Source organism: Glycine soja, chromosome 1 (genome assembly GCF_004193775.1).
Source record: "Glycine soja cultivar W05 chromosome 1, ASM419377v2, whole genome shotgun sequence".
Classification (NCBI taxonomy): domain Eukaryota; kingdom Viridiplantae; phylum Streptophyta; class Magnoliopsida; order Fabales; family Fabaceae; genus Glycine; species Glycine soja.
In genome coordinates, this window is record NC_041002.1 from 27,889,585 (window position 1) to 27,905,465 (window position 15,881).

The 15,881-nt window shown below is 40.0% G+C and overlaps 1 protein-coding gene across 1 annotated transcript in view; it reads right to left on the reverse strand.

The window, feature by feature from the left end:
* The window catches only part of LOC114414385 (importin-9-like), a 66,997-nt gene that overhangs the window by 10,031 nt on the left and 41,085 nt on the right, over positions 1-15,881 (reverse strand). The window contains exons 25-26 of the mRNA XM_028378632.1: positions 10,783-10,972; positions 6,329-6,443 (exon numbers count right to left, since the gene is read on the reverse strand). Of these exons, the coding sequence (XP_028234433.1) occupies positions 6,329-6,443; positions 10,783-10,972 (305 nt within the window). The remainder of the gene's footprint in view (positions 1-6,328; positions 6,444-10,782; positions 10,973-15,881) is intronic.

The window sequence follows — 15,881 nt, forward strand, 5'->3', positions numbered from 1 at the left end:
CATTCCAATTTTTCTCTTAAACAATTAGGAAAACTTGACTATTCTCTTGGTATAGAAATCAAATCAGTGGCTGATGGGATTATTCTACTAACTCAAAGCAAATATATCAGAGATTTGCTTCAGAAAACTAAAATGGCAGAAGCACAGTCTATTTCTTCCCCTATGACTGCTAATTGCAAGTTAACCAAAGCTGGCTCGGATTTATTCAATAATCCATCTCTCTATAGGTCTGTTGTTGGCGCTCTCCAATACACAACCATTACAAGGTCTGAGCTTGGGAACAAGGTCTGTTAGTTCATGGCTCATCCTATGGACTCAGACTGGACAGCTGTTAAACACATTCTAAGGTACCTCAAAGGCTCTATTCGTCATGGTCTGCATTTCAACGTTTCTCCTTCCTCTTAGCCTTTTACTATCAAAGCCCTGTGTGATGCTGATTGGGCCTCGTGTCCAGGTGATAGAAGGTTTACCTCTGGTGCAGTGATTTATTTTGGTCCTAATTTGGTCTCATGGTGGTCCAAAAAACAACAAATTATGACTAGATCTGCCACTGAAGCTGAATACAGGAGCTTGGCTCAAGCCACAACTGAAGTTACATGGATTCAAACTCTTTTAACAGAGTTATCTGTTCCTTTTCAGACCCCAGAGATTTACTGTGACAACCAAAGTGCAGTAGCTATCACTCATTTTCCAGTTCTTCATTTCTGGACTAAGCACATGGAAATTGACATCTTTTTGTCAGGGAGAAAGTCTTAGCTAAAGAGCTCAAAGTGTATCATATTCCTGCTATAGATCAATGGGCCAATGCCCTCACTAAGCCTCTATCACCAACTCGGTTTCTCTTTCTTTGATTCACCGTTTCAACAATCTAATTCATATAAAAGTCTTTTGCTAAAAGTTGAACTTACATATAATATAAAGACAACATTTTCTTTTGATCGGCAAAGATAATATATTAGATAGATAAAAAGCAGTACCAGTGGTACTGATATACATATATATTAGATCTTACTGCTGGCTCCACAGTCAGATAGTCCTAGTCTAAAGGAGAACCAAAGTAAGGAATAAATTAAATATACATATGTTGCCCTGCCCATTATTCTAGCCTCTACTGATACAAAAACCTTGACTAATACTACTTGACCATTGGTTAAAATGGATTGTGAAATCTTTTTCAAAACCCCTTAGCCACGTCCAGATGAGGAATGTAGTGTCTTCAAGCAGTTTGTTAGCATTGAAGGTTGCATTAGAGAACACTATGCTGTTTCGGAACTTCCAAATAGACCAAGTTAAAGCTAATCACCAGCAGTGCCATCTTTTAAACCTTACACCATCCACTTGAACACCTGTGTGTTGAAGAAAATGCTGTTTTGGAATTGGAGGAAAAGCACCTTGTAAGTGTAGCCATGACATGGTTTCCCACCACAAGGGTTGGGTTTTGCTGCAGTGGAAGAATAAATGTGATGCAGCCTCTTCTGCATTTCTGCAGAAAGGACAGAGCGTGTCTATGAGCTGCACTTGCCTTCTCTGTAGATTTTGTCTGGTAGGTAGTCTGTCTCTAAGAAGCCTCCACCCAAAAACTGCTATTCTGCTTGGTATCTTTTTTTTTTTTTTTTACCAGCAAAGATAATTATATTCATATATATGAGAAAAGTACCAGAGGTACTTGAGATACATATAATTGGATGGCCATAATCTGGATCCAAATCAGACTAAAATAGAGTCTGGATAGGAACCATAAGGCTTCACCCTGCCATGAATTAAAATGCTAATACAAAAAGCCTTGTCTGATATTAGTAGACCATTGGTTAAAAAGTACTGCAAAGCCTTTCTCCAGATTTGATAACCATGTCCACAAAAGGAAAGAAGCATCATCAATCAATTTGTTGCTGTCAAAGGATTCGTTGGTGAAGATGATCTTATTTCTCTTCTGCCAAATTGTCATAGTTACAGCCGGCCACCAGCACTTCCATCTATTAGTCCTTGTACCACCAGCCAGTATGGAACCATGATGGAGAAAGTGTTGCCTTGGGTCAATCGGTAGAGCTGCTGAAATATTCAGCCAAGATAATGATTCCCACCAAATGGGGAGGATTTTGCTGCAGTGAAAAAACAAATGCCCTGCTTCCTCTTCCATGTTTCCACAAAATGGACAACTCCTATCCGCAACCTCTACTTGTCTCCTGTATAAATTTACTTTAGTAGGCAGCCTATCTCTAAGAAGCCTCCAAGCAAAAACCGCAACTTTTATTGGCATCTTTAGATTCCACAACTCCTCAAATGCTCGATCCCTTTCCCCCTCAACTGCTTCCCTTGTCATTAATTTATAAGCTGATTGTACTGTGTATTGTCCGCTTTGATATGCCTTCCACACCCACTCATCCCTTCTGTTTCACTGTATTGTGTTCCTCTCAATGTCCCTTAGGAAATTTGAAGCCATTATTATCTCATTGTCAAACAATGGCCTCCTCCATGACAAGTTCCACTCCCATTCATTGTCCTTAAAATCTCCCAACTGCTGGATTGTCTGGTTCTGTTGTTGGGAGACTACAAACAGTCTTGGATACTTTGTGATTAATGAGGCCTCTCCTTGTATCCACTCGTCTTCCCAGAATTTAAACCTGTCCCCTCTCCCCACCCTCCACATGATCCCTTTTTTGAGCTGCTCGCCCTGTTGTGAGGCTTGAAAAATTATCTTTAGGTCCCTCCACCACAATGAATCCTTATTGCTGCCAGGTTCTTCATCTAGACCCCTCCACCCGCCATATTTGGATTGCAAGACTCTTGCCCACAGCTGTCCTTCATGCTGGAATAAATTCCACCACCACTTGCCAAGTAAAGCAAGATTGAAAGTGTTTATATCCTTCATGCCCAAGCCTCCTTTTTCTTTTGGTCTGCATACTATCTCCCATTTGATCCACGCTATTTTGTTTTTATCTGGACCTCCACCCCACAGAAATCTGTGCAGCAAGCTGACTAGCTTATCCTCTACCTTCTTGGGTATCCTGAAAAAAGATAAAAAATAAATAGGAATAGAATTTAGGACTGATTGGATAAGGGTGACTCTCCCCCCAAAAGATAGGTGTCTTTGTTTCCACTTAGATAATGCCCTCTCACACTTTTTGATGATAGGATCCCACATCGGAACCCGCCTCAGATTTGCCCCAATAGGTATGCCTAAATAGACAAACGGGAAGGACAACAAGCTACAATTCAACCAGCTGGCTGCATCAGACTTCCATCTTTCCGCCATACCAAATGCACCAAAACCACTTTTAGCAAAATTAATCTTGAGACTCGATGCAAGTTCAAAAATCCGCAAGATTGCTTTAATCGCCCTAACATTCCCCTGTGAGGCTTCCCCAAAGAAAATTGTGTCGTCTGCGTATTGAAGGATGCTAACCTAAACTCTATTTGACCCCACTGAAAAGCCTCGGTACAGATTTCTCTTGACAGCCTCTCTCACGAGTCCATTCAGTGCCTCTGCCACTATATTGAATAGAAAAGGTACTAGTGGATCACCTTGCCTGAGACCTCTCTGTGGTGAGAATTTCGCCGAGGGGCTACCATTTATCAGTATCGATACGGTAGCGGATTTTAAACATCCCTCTATCCACTGGATCCATTTAGCGCAGAAGCCCATCCTCCTTAACATATAGATAAAAAAATCCCATGAAACTGAGTCGTAGGCCTTCTCATAGTCTACTTTGAAGACTAGACACGGTTTCTGACTTCTCCTTGCCTCATCCACCACTTCGTTAGCTATCATTGCACTTTGTATCAGGTGCCTCCCTTCTATAAATGCAGATTGGGTTTCATGTATTATAAATGGCATGACCTTCTACATTCTGTTGGCCAGCAATTTGGTCACTATCTTGTACATGCAGTCAATTAATGAAATCGGTCTATACTCATCCAGCGACTGCGGATTGGGCACCTTGGGGATTAAAACAATGAAGGATGCATTACCTCCCCTTGGGAAGATACCATTGACATAAAATTCTGCTTGGTATCTTTAATTTCCATAATTCCACAAAGCATTCCTCTTGACTACCCACAACTGCCTCCTCCTCTAGCATTTGATATGCGTTACGTGTTGAGTATTGGCCTGTAGGGTCTGCACTCCACTCCCCCTCGTCGGATCCTTGTTGCTGTATGACCTTACCTTCAACCTCTCTCATGAAGTTGACAGCCAGGTCAATTTCACTGTCGAATAGTGACCTTCTCCAAATGAAATTCCACTCCCAACCTCTGTCCTTATGACTTCCCATCTGACAAATTAGTTGATGCTGCTGTGATGATATCCGGTATAAAAAAGACAACATATTTTGATTTTAATAAACTTCTATATCAAAGATTGGTTCAAGCAATATTTGCTTTGGACTTTATTCAACTTGTTATTCTACAATAAATATTATTTTGGTCTCAAATTGGTGTATTTAGACTAAAAAATTAGTATTATTTAATCTTGACTTACTAAATTATTGTTTCAATGTTATTCATATTTAAGTCAATAATTATATCAATCTCAGTCTACTCCTTAATTCAACTAAGTCCTAAGAATGCTTTCCTATTTCTATTTATTTTTTTTGCACAAAATATAATTATATTTATTTACTTTCATGACATATCTTATTTTTCATTAGACTAAATTGTAATATATTATTAATAGTAGAAATTAATTATTGTTGATTCTAATCATGTGAAAAAAATTCCACCCCCCCCCCCCTCTCATTTTTTATTGAAGGGAGTACTGGAAAAGGATACAAAGAGTGGAAGAAGAGTAGAGTCTTGGGGAAGCAATAGAGCCTCACCATTTAGCAGTGGGAAATAAGTGAATATGATAAGTGATGGGCAAAATAAGGAAGCAACCAAATTTCAACTGGGAAAGGAAGAGAAAGGGTCAAATTTGAATTCCACCCCTAAGCAGCTTCCTGAAGATGAAAGGCTTGTGTTTCACTCGCGATGAAAGATACTCCCCTACTCACATAGCAAGAATAAGCATCTAAAGATCATGCTAATAGAGGAAGAAGAATCCAATAATGGAGTTGATCGAGGAGAGGAGGGAGAAGAAATAGTATGGAAAAGGAAGCTTAAGCAGTTAACATTGCATAGCTTGGTTGGATTAACTTCAAGGAAAGCCTTTATGTTATGGGGGAAGATTCCAACAAAGATAGCATAGGTGTTAGTAAATTGTGGGGCAGCTTCATATCCAGCAACACAACAGTTGTAGTTAAAGGTGGAGGAGTCATCTGCAGTTGTTACTCTCTTATTGTTGGGACTTCGGGAATAGGTAGAAAAGTCCTTAGATGATGGGGTCATATCATAGGTCTGTGGCTCCAGAGTTGAGGACCCAGTGAGATGGAAATCTTTGAGACATTAAATCCAAAGAAAAGAGGAAGCAAACCTTGATGACCAAGACACCTACTGAAGATAGAAGAGTAAGCTTTATTGTGTCTTGTATTAGTAAAATAAATATTATAATAGCTTTAGAGACTTTGCTTGCTAGGTTTTATTTTGATGATGCCATGTATGGGTGAATGCACAAACATGTAAGATACCACTACTTCCTATGCGCAATAAGATAATTACAGAGATAATTAATGCTGAAATAGTTATTTATATTCAAGAGAATTACAAAGAAAATTAATGCCAAAAATATTTACAAGAGAACAATTAAGATACCACTACTTCCTATGATGCATTGAACTTAGCTATAACAAGTATCTAGGCAACTTGAAAAAATAAATATTGAAGTTCTTACTCCCTCCGGTCTCAAATATAAGAGACAAAAACGATTCACGCTAACTAAGAAAGTTAGTTAACCACATTCAATTGCATCAGTCTCAATTAAAAGTTAAATTCCCCCAACTTACCCTTCATTCAAACTTGGTATTATGAATAAAAAGGAGTCATTAGAACTATAACCTCAATTACATGAAGGGTATTTTAGAGATAGTAGCATTAAATGAGATACTGATAGTTGAAATTTTCTTATATTTGAGACCAAGAAAAAGGTGTTTTTTTTTCTTATATTTGAGACTAGAGTTGCATCTCCTAAAATATTCCTATTTCCAACACAAAGCATTAAACACTATTTGGTATTTGGATTTGATCCTTAACAGTAGAGTCAAAACTAATGACTGTTTAAACCATTCATTCATGAGGATAACTCCATAGCCATAACCAAAAAGAGAAATTACAGAAACATACTTCAGTCCTATGGACAAACTATGTAGTGACAAGTTCATAATTTGCAAAAAACAAAATCCCAAAAAAATCACAAACTAAGATACCTTAACAAATATAACAGTAGATGGATGCTCACCTTGCTGCTTAGTCCATTCTGACATTATATAAGCAAAGGAATTACCATGTCCTTCCGCAGGAATTGAGATCAGCAAATCAATAAATTGTCCAACATTAGGAACACTCATGTGTACCTGAATTTTAAGTAATATTTCAGTAACTTATTCCTACAGAGTAAGAACAAAAAGGGAAAGGAGCAGCTTTATTGCAAAACATATAATGTGATACAAAATAAGATGCTAAGGATAACTTCACATGAACCAGAAAATAAAAAATTAAAAGGATACGTCAAAACACAGGCTCTTACTAACAAAGAATAATTATTGATAAGGGAAACACAAAATTCAGGAGAAACATGAAGGGAAAAAGTAGCATAACAAAGTCGCATAGATTTTTTTTTTTATCAGCAAAAGTATGATTATATTATATATAATATTAAATTCAGTACAAGAGGTACTGTTGTATATACAACCTAGCACCATACTATGCAAAGCTATGGTGACCTAATACATGCAATACAATTAGGCAACCATAGATCTGACTGTAAGCTAGGCACCCAACCACAAAATATCTATAAGCTAATCCCCCCCCCCCCCAGCCAGATTTTGTTGGACCAGTGGTGGAATGTAATATCAAATCCTTTTTCCAGATTTTTAAGCCATGTCCAGCAGAAGAATAAAGCAGCCTCCAACAACTTGTGGCCTTTGAAGTTGTCATTTGAGAATAAAATCCTATCTCTATGGTGCCAAATGCACCATGTCAGGGAGATCCACCAAATCTGCCATCGCTGTAACCTAATACTATTAGAATGAATGTATAAAAATAACTGTTACAAACAGTAATTGCAGGCAGGACAGTTAGTATAAGCAAACTACTTTTCTTTCACTAACAGAATTCTGTTAGTTGTTAGTTAGTTTGTGATTAGCTTCAAGGTCTAGAGGTTTATAAATACCTCTTTTGTAACAATATTAGATCTAACTTTTCTGATTCAACAAGATCAGTTTTCTATTCTCTGTAAAGTAAAATTCACTTTCCTTAGTTTATCGAGCTTCATCTTCACGATCATGGCTTCGGCATCTCAAAGTTTTAATTCACATTTGTCGACAATATGTTGTGCCAGTCAAGTCATCAAGTCCCATAAACTGCAGAGGTTTAGGGTTAATCTGATCGTTCCACCTCAATTTCTCCAAGAGGATGATCGGATCATGGATCGCGTTAATCCTGAATATAAAGCCTGGGAAGTGCAGGACCAAAAATTGCTTGTTTGGCTTCAGTTGACACTCTCAAAGTCTGTCCTTTCCCGCATGCTAGGCTCGAATCACTTCTATCAGGTATGGGAGAAGATTCACGAGCATTTTAGTCTTTACACCAAGTCTAGGCCACATCAATTGCAAACGGCAATGCGTGCTGTCTCACTCGACGGGAAAACAATGGACGAGTACCTTCACAAAATCAAAAACTATGTCGACGAGCTCGCCGGTTTTGGAGTTCCAGTTTTCCATAATGAGCATGTTGATGCTATTCTTGAAGGTTTACCTTCGGATTATGCACCAGTGGTTTCCGCGATTGAAAGCAAAAAGCGCACGCCATCTATTGCAGAGATTGAGGCTCTCCTTTATGGCCATGAAACTCGCCTAGTTCGATACAATCGCGACACCCAACTGCTTGTATCTCTGTCTATTAATTACACTCAAGGCTACTCATATGAAAGTTCGTCCAAAGCTAATGATTCCAGCAGTTTCAGAGGAAGTTATGGCAGAGGTAATGGTGGTCGCAATGCTTTGTTTGATCGAGGTGGTGGTCGCGGTGGTTCTAGAAAAGGCCACAGTGGAGGCAGATTTGCTAACTTCCAGTGTCTAATCTGCCTCAAGTATGGTCACACTGCTAATGTGTTCCACTTTCGTTCTAATATGAATTTTTAACCTCATGAGTCACTCACCTTTGTTGATACAACTACACTCCAACCAATTCCTTATTCGATTGCCTTAGGTAGGACCTCAAACACTTGGGTTAATCCTAACTCTAAACCAGTTGCTCAGTCCTCCAGCCAGCCTAGTGTGATGCTTACCAATTCAACACCTCAGGGTAATGGTCAAGCTAACTCAACATGGATTCCAAATTCTGGAGCTAGTTTCCATGTAACTGGTGAATCACAGCATATCAAACAGCTGTCACATTTTGATGGACCTGACCAAATCTTTATAGGAAATGGTGAAGGTTTGAGCATTTCCAACACTGGTTCTTCATCATTTTTGTCTCCTAATGACTCTCATATTACTTTCAAACTTAATAAGCTATTACATGTTCCTTCCATTTCGAAAAATTTACTAAGTGTCAGTCAGTTTGCTAAAGATAATGTTTTCTTTGAATTTCACCCTCACTTATACCTTGTCAAATCACAGGGGACTAATAAAGTGCTCCTTCAGGGTGCTGATGGTCTCTATTCTTTCCATGACATCAAACTCCATGATCACAGACCTTAGCTGTTATCAACAACATCTTCTACTGCTAATAAAGAGTCTACTGTAACATCTAGTTCTGGTTTTTCATCTCCTAGCACTGTTAACCTTTGGCATGCTAGGTTAGGACACCCTAATAGTCATCTACTAAAACTTGTTCTTGATCAGTGTAACATTTCATCATCTAATAAAGTGATTTCAGATTTTGTATCTCTTGTTGTGTGGGAAAGTCTCATAGCCTGTCTTCTCGTGCTTCCACTTCAGTTTATTCTCCTTCAGAACTTGTCTTTACAGATTTATGGGGGCCATCTCATTTAACCTCCTACCCTGGTTTCAAATTAATGTATCATTTATTGATGCCTTTTCACGATATACTTGGATATTTCCTATTAAAACCAAAACTGAAACTGTGCCTGTTTTCCAAACTTTCAAGTTATCAGTTGAACTTCAACTATACACAAATAAAAGGGGTTCAATCTGATTGGGGTGGTGAATACAGACCCTTCTCTGCTTTATTAGCTTCCTATGGCATTTCACACAGGTTAATTTGCCCACACACTCATCATCAAAATGGTGTAGTTGAAAGGAAGCATAGGCATATAGTTGATCTAGGACTCACATTACTTCATCATGCAACTCTACCTCTACAGTTTTGGGATTATGCTTTTGTCACTGCAGTCTATTTGATTAATAGGTTACCCACTGCATCACTCAACTTTGCTATTCCATTTGTCACTCTTTTAACAAAGAGCCTGATTTTCACTTTCTTAAAACATTTGGTTGTGCATGCTTTCCTCTGTTGAAACCCTATCATACTCATGAACTAGATTTCAGGTCTCAAGAGTGTGTTTTCTTGGGGTACTCCTCTTCACATAAAGGCTATAAATATCTGTCTTCAACTGGTAGAATTTATATTTCTAAGGATGTTTTGTTTAATGAGTTGAGGTTTCCATATTTAGATTTGTTTTCCTCTTCCTCTAGTTCAACACAGAATATCACTTCCTATTTCAACCTCAATCCTGACCTATCTTCTCCTGTTTCAGCCTCTACACCTTCACTTTCCCAAATACCCTCCTCCAATTCCCTTTCAGCTCCCTCTGTTCCTTCTGATTTCTCTGTTACTGCCTTAAATCAGACCTCATCTGAATCCACCTCCACTCATCCTCAATCATCCAATACGGTGTCATCTAGTGAATCTATACCAACTGCACCCTCTCCCACTCATCCTCAATCATCAAATACTATGTCTCATAGTGAATCTGTGTCCACATCAACTCTAATTCCCATTAAAGTGTAAAGCAGGCCCTGGAAAGTAGGTCTAAATGAAGCTATTATTTTTTTTTACTTTTTCATTTGTTTGTTGTTGTGTTGAAGATTAGTATGTTGAATGCACTTTCGGTCATATGCATCACTTTTGATGTTTATGTTGCGTTTCACTTTTCAATCTTGGAATGGCCTTAATTTCACATTTTAGGGGTACCAGTATTTTGTGAAAGACAATTGCAGTCGAAGACAAGGGATTGATGGGGAGAGAAAGGAACAAAGGTGGTGAGGAAAGGATTAAAAAAAATGCCGTTGCCAGAAATTGCCTCCGACAACGGCAAATGGTGATCAGAAGGTTGCTAGGAGGGAAGCAATAAATCTAGTGTGAGTGGTGTAAATTGGAACCATATAAATTAGATGAATCCAACAGTTGATATAGTTGGTTCATCATGAACCACTTACAAGCTTGTCCACCGTAGTCTTTGCCTTGATTAATAGCAAAAAATGTTATAAATGACCATTTCCAGAAGCACTGGCTTTCAACCTCTGAAGGTTATTAATAGTGTTAGAGTTTGTGGGTTCTACTTTATGTGTTGTGCTTATTGGGCCTTAAGCCCACTTCTGCTTTTGTACTGTATCTATTAGCAAATCAATGAGAACCAAATAGAAATAGAAATTTGACCATTAACCATTACCACCAAAAACTGACAGTAGAATCATTCAAATTAATCTGAAAAGTTGGCGATATTACCAGTCTGGCAAAAACAATTAGCAATGAGCTTAGCAAGACAGAGTTTTGAGCAGATTGCATGCGTTTGACAAGAGCAGCAATCAGGTCTCGTATATGTACAGCCATCTGTGATGGTAAATGCAAAATCAGTTGAAGAATGTAACTTCCAACAAAGAGAGACCCAGAGCTTTCCAATTTGGGGTCTAGCAGTCTGTTCCAAAATTTACAAGAAATCAGATAACAAATCAGAAACAGGGAACAGATACACCCGCATATACACACAAAAGTAGAAAACCAAAACTAAAACCATAATAAAACTGCCCTACTTTTAACTGTAATGGACACTGGACTAGAGAGTTCAGATGAACCAGAAGCAAAGTAAGACTTTTACATTTTGATTACTTAAACTAATCAGCATTCAGCAATTAGTCTCTTTTTTTGTGGAAGGTGCAATTTACTACTTTTATTAATTACAATAGGGCATTATAGTGTCATGTTTCAAAATTGATATAACCAAAGTCCAGCCGCTATCTTTTACCTTGGTACAGGATGTGCTTACTAAGCATATCCAAGAATCAGTTCCATGCATGCCTTTGTGGATGATATAGTGAAAATTAGAACGTTGACAGGAACTAAATGAGAAGTTAGAAATATGAAGGCATGTTTTAGGTGGAATTGATTCTGAATGAGCATTGCACTATACATTACTCGGATATCAAAGGAAGGTGCCACATGTAGCCTACAAACTTGCTACATACCATTAATATTAATTTATTAATTCATTGAAGCATCACTGTCCAAATAAATGACTAGGACATTTGCTAAATTTTGCACTCCTTGCCTGTCTATTGAATATTGATTTGGACTACTGCTAAATTTTACATTCATTATATATAAGCATAGAGGCAGTTTTAGGGTATATATATCATGTCTCACTGGAAAAAAAATAGAGAATGAGAGAGAGAAACAGAGAGAGAGTGAGAGAAGACAGAGAGAGAGTGTGAGACAGGGGGGGAGAGATCGAGAGACAGCGAGAGAAACACAGGGCAACCCCGAGGGAGACACCTGGAGAGAGTGCGACGAGGACGTGTAAGGAGTTGGAGCAATGAACGTGGAGGGTACAATATACAAAGGCGAAGTGCAGAGAAAGGAGCTGTGGATCACGAGGACGACTACAAATCCTTAGTCAACCATGGAGACTGGGTTGAGGTAACCCGTAGGAGGAACAAAACTACGACGACTAGTAGGGTGCAACCAAGACCAACAAACCAACATCGAGCTAATAGAACTGTCTCATGGGGGAACAAGGCTGATATCACAACTTTTTACTTCTCTAGATTCCCCACATGGGTAAATGAGAAGGACCTATGGCAGACCTTCCAAAGATGGGGTAAGGTCTGGGAGGTTTTTATCCCCAAACATAAAAATAGAGAAGGGCAGAGATTCGGTTTTGTCAGGTATAAGGATGTTGATGATGTAGAGAGGCTGGAAAGAAAACTAGATAACAGCATTTTCTTCGGAAGGATGAAAATGTTCGTTAACCAGCCCAAGTTCGAAAGGAGTAAGGAGGCCATAAGGAAACAAAATGTTAACATTAAGGCTGATAATGCCAACTTACAAGCTGAGGTTAGACGTAGCCAAGGAGGTTCGAAAACGAATGTTAATGGTGGAAGACTTCGATCGTACGCCGAGGTGGTTAAAGCGCTTTCACCGGGAACGACTAACCTTTGTCACCAGAAGCCAGAATCTTCCCAGCTCTCACAGGATGTGCAGACATCGGTGGTCCTTGATACAACCAGGGTACAGAACAAATGAATACGGAATGCATGGGTGGGACGGCTAAAAAATATCGGTATGTTCGAAAGGCTAGACAACAAACTCAAATGGGTAATAGATACTGATGTTACCCCATGTTATTGGGGTGATGATTGGGTCATCCTCCATAATTTGCAAGACTCCAAGGCCACGCAGATTATACATGAGGAGAGGACGAATGGATCCACACCGCTCCTGGACCTTCAGAAATGGTCCCAGGACATCAGTCCGACACATAGGCTGGCATGGGTTCTCCTGTGGGGCTTGCCGCCGACGGTGTGGGAGCCAGAATCTATGGGAAAAGTGGTGGCGGACATAGGAGACTTGGTGGAAGTTGATGAAATGGTGGAGCAGAGACGGCGGATTGACGTGGCCAGGATTCTCATCAGGACACAGAGGAGGTCAGGGATACAATCGGCGGTAATGGCGGCCATTGATGGAGCTCCACACGTCCTTCATGTGGTTGAAGACATGACCTGTTTGGGTGCGTGGCCGAATCCGAAGAGAATGACCAGTGGGCTTCCGCCATCTCTGTTCTCCACGGAGCCAAACAGCTCGGGCTCCGCCGGAGCTGATACCCATAGGGATGATAGTCCGTTCGACATCTCCGACGGCAGTCCCGGCAACGTTGACGGATTTTCCTCCGACGGGAGCCAGCCATGCTCCCTCCAAACACGTCGTGGCCATTGGGTAAAAGCCATTGGTCGACGCTGTTTGGACCGGGCCTTCAGCGACCATGGTGATGGGGACCTCCCACCCAACGACAATAATTTTTTGAATCCCCCAACCATTGATTCTGCAGTGTCCAACGAAGTCAGCTCTGGTCAAAAGCTGATAAAGAGGAGTGCAATTAATGATTTACCTAATAAGGAAGGGAGTGCTAATAATCAAAAACAGGAAGCCCAACATGGAAACCTTTTTCTGGATATTCCTGTAGGTGCAGTCCGATATGCAGGAGGAGTGCAGCATAAGCCAATTCTGAATCAAGAAAGTTTGCCAGCTCCCTTTGACCAGCCTCATAATAGGAATCATACACCCCCAGGCAAACCTATTATATGCGTGGATGAGGGGGAGATTTGGGCCTCAGACCTCAAGGCCCAATCTCAGCTCCTACTACTAGGTACTATGTTAGGAGAAAAGAGCTACTGGGGCATAGAGGACAGGCCCTATCTAATGAAGAACCAGCTGTGGACCTCTTGGCTCCTAAAGAGGTTCCAAATAGAAAACCCCAAGATAATAATCCTGGGCAACCCAGCTCTCATACCCTGGAAAACCAATATGCCTTAGTAAAACAAATGGGCCTGACCCATGAAGAAGATAGCTTGAAGGTTCGACAGATGATGTTAGACATGGAAGACAGAGATAACAAGGCTGCAGCTGAGATGGGAATTAAATTGGCTCCATCATGATTATTCTCTCCTATAATTCTAGAGGGTTGGGTAGGGGGATTAACTGGGCTGCCATCAAGAGGCTTAATATGAAGCATAAGGTGGACCTTGTGTGTATTCAAGAAACAAAAAAGGAGTCTTTTGATAAGCTCATCTGCCAATCTATGTGGGGAGATTCTTATGTGTCTTGGGATTTTGTTCCTTCAATTCAAGCATCAGGTGGGTTGTTGTGCATGTGGAATAACTCACATTTTCAGGTGGAGAGGAGGGTTAAAGGTAGAAGTTTTATAATTCTGGAAGGGAAGTGGGTAAAAGAGAATCAGTGGATTCGAATTGTTAACGTTTATGCACCTTGTGACTTAGCTGGGAAGAGGACCTTGTAGGATGATTTGAGGCAACTCAAGGCTTCTAACCCTACTGGTTTATGGTGCTTTCTAGGGGATTTCAATACTATCAGGAGCCAGGAGGAGAGAATTAGCTTATCTCAGAGGAGTGTTGTCACCTCAGATACCTCAGATTTCAATGATTGGATATCTGAGATGGAACTCCATGATATTAGATGCCTTGGCAGCAATTTTACTTGGTTTAGGCCCAATGGCAGTGCCAAGAGTAGGCAGGACAGATTCTTGGTGTCTGACCAGTGGTTATCCTTGTGGCCTGATACTTCCCAACATGTCCTTCAAAGAGATTATTCTGATCATTGTCCAATCATTTTGAAGACAAGGCTGGTGGATTGAGGCCCTAAACCTTTTCGGGTTGTGGACTGGTGGCTTAATCATAAAGGGTATCACTCTGATCAAAGAGGCCTGGAATACAGATCTGCAAGGTGGTTGGGGGGAATTGCCCTTAAAAACAAGTTGAGGAACTTGAGATACTCTATAAAACAATGGTGTAAAGACCAGGGGGACATTAAAGCTTCCAAGATTCAGAATCTCAAGCAGAAATTAAGTGATTTGGAGAATCAAGCTTCTCATAGACTTCTATCTGATAGTGAAGTTATAACCAAGAGAGCTTTGCAACAAGAGCTGTGGGATATTTCAAATGCTTATGAATCCTTGTTGAGGCAGAAATCTAGGGCTAAGTGGATCAAGGAGGGTGACAGAAATACAGCTTACTTCCACAAGGTGATAAATTTCAGAAGAAGCTCAAATGCAGTTCATGGTATTCTCATTGATGGTACTTGGGTCCAGCAGCCTGACCTTGTTAAGAATGCAGTGGTTAACTTCTTTCTTGAGAGGTTCACTGAACAGAATCCCTATAGACCTACTTTGGATGGGGTCTCTTTTCCCTCTATTGACCAATATCAAAGAGAGGGGCTGACTGCCCCCTTTTCTGACAAAGAGATCAAGGATGCTGTTTGGAGCTGTGCTGGAGATAAATGCCTAGGTCCAGATGGCTTCAATTTTAATTTTATTAAGGAGTTTTGGGAATTGTTGCAACCTGATTTTAGAAGATTTGTGGATGAATTCCATACTCATGGCACTTTTCCTAGAGGCAGCAATGCATCTTTTGTGGCTCTTATTCCTAAGATTACTCAACCACAGTCATTAAATGACTACAGGCCCATATCCCTCATTGGTTGCATGTATAAAATAATAGCCAAGCTCTTAGGAAACAGGCTGAGGGTAGTGTTATCCGGATTAATAGATGAAAGGCAGTCAGCCTTCATCAAGAATAGGCATATTCTCCATGGAATTCTGATTCTAAATGAAGTGGTGGATGAAGCTATTCAAAGAAAAAAGTCTGCTATGATTTTTAAAGTGGATTTTGAAAAAGCCTATGATTCAGTATCTTGGTCTTTTTTGGATTACATGTTGATGAGATTAGGTTTCTGCCTTAAATGGAGAAAGTGGATTTCTATTTGTCTTCAATCAGCTACCATTTCAGTCTTAATTAATGGGAGCCCCACAAAAGAGT